Source organism: Pediculus humanus, genomic scaffold (genome assembly GCF_000006295.1).
Source record: "Pediculus humanus corporis 1103172108182 genomic scaffold, whole genome shotgun sequence".
NCBI classification, from domain to species: domain Eukaryota; kingdom Metazoa; phylum Arthropoda; class Insecta; order Psocodea; family Pediculidae; genus Pediculus; species Pediculus humanus.
Genome location: NW_002987752.1, coordinates 18,636 through 19,820, shown reverse-complemented (window position 1 = coordinate 19,820; position 1,185 = coordinate 18,636). Strand labels below are relative to the sequence as shown.

Below are 1,185 nucleotides of genomic sequence, written 5' to 3'. Positions count from 1 at the left end.
CTCTCTCTCTTCCCGATTGTAAAATAATAATAATAATAATAATAATAAACTTACCGATCGTCGTTATGACAATTATGGAATAAAATAATGCTCCGGCAAATGTCCATTGTGTGACTTCTTCATCTTCCGTACCATCCCAACCTTCTTTTTTCATCGCCGTCAATAAATCCGTTTCGAATTCTTTTAAATATTCTTTGACTTCTTTCGTCCAATTTTCCTGTCGTAATACTTCGACATTTTTCGTCATGTTCCACAGTCTGTTGGAAACGGCTGCTCGAAATGCCGACACTTCGCTTTTAACCTTTTTTTACACACCAAAAACAAATTAATTAAATATCAAACGTAAAATCATAATTATTATTAATATTATTATCATTATTATTATCAATTACTTGTATTTCGTGTCCGGATTCGAGTGATTCGAAAGTAAAAGCACCGAGTATGCAATAAGCGACGACCAACGATACTAAAATGATGTGGGAAAATATGCAGGTTATTAATTTCCAAGCAAAGTAACAACACGTCTTACAAGGATTCGCACGATTTTCATCCATCATTTCCGGTCCGTTTCCGTTAAACATTTTTCCTTTTTATTAATTTATTTCCTCGTCTCGACATTTTCTTTTGTTTTTCATAAACTATTATATCACTTACTGTAACTTGAACTTTTTCCATCATAATAAAATTTGAACATGAAAAATAAAAAATAATAATATTAATAAATATTTTAATTTATTATAAAATTTATTAATTTAATACTTACCCCGTTACGTCATCAAACGATAGTCAAAAACATCCCCATTATTATTATTATTATTAAAAGTTCGTTAACTGATATTTTATCATTTTCACTTTATTTACACTTTATAATTAATTATTTTCTAAAAATATTTTTCCCAGTTCCCTCCCCTGCTTTCCGATATGACATTCCGTGAACTTTATAAAAAAAAATCCGAATCGTTTGTTTAAAAAATGATTGAAAATTTTAAAAAACAATAACAAACGTAATAAAAACAAACGAAAACAAACGAGAAAAAAATAAATTTTTTTGTTTATGTATAGACAAACAAGAGAATAATAATGTTGTTAATCTTGTAATTTTATATATTTAAAAGAAAAACTAAAAAAACTTACGAAATAATAATAATAATAATGATGATGATGATGATGATGTTGTTGTTGTTG

The 1,185-nt window shown here is 27.3% G+C and overlaps 1 protein-coding gene across 1 annotated transcript; it reads right to left on the bottom strand.

Moving 5' to 3' along the window:
- On the bottom strand, positions 1–581 carry Phum_PHUM414040 (uncharacterized protein; the record flags this gene model as incomplete). Its single annotated transcript, XM_002428946.1, has 2 exons — positions 1–301; positions 393–581. Coding segments are annotated over 2 exons (490 nt in total), but the record flags the coding sequence as incomplete, so codon positions are not given.
- Between the last annotated feature and the right edge of the window lie 604 nt (positions 582–1,185).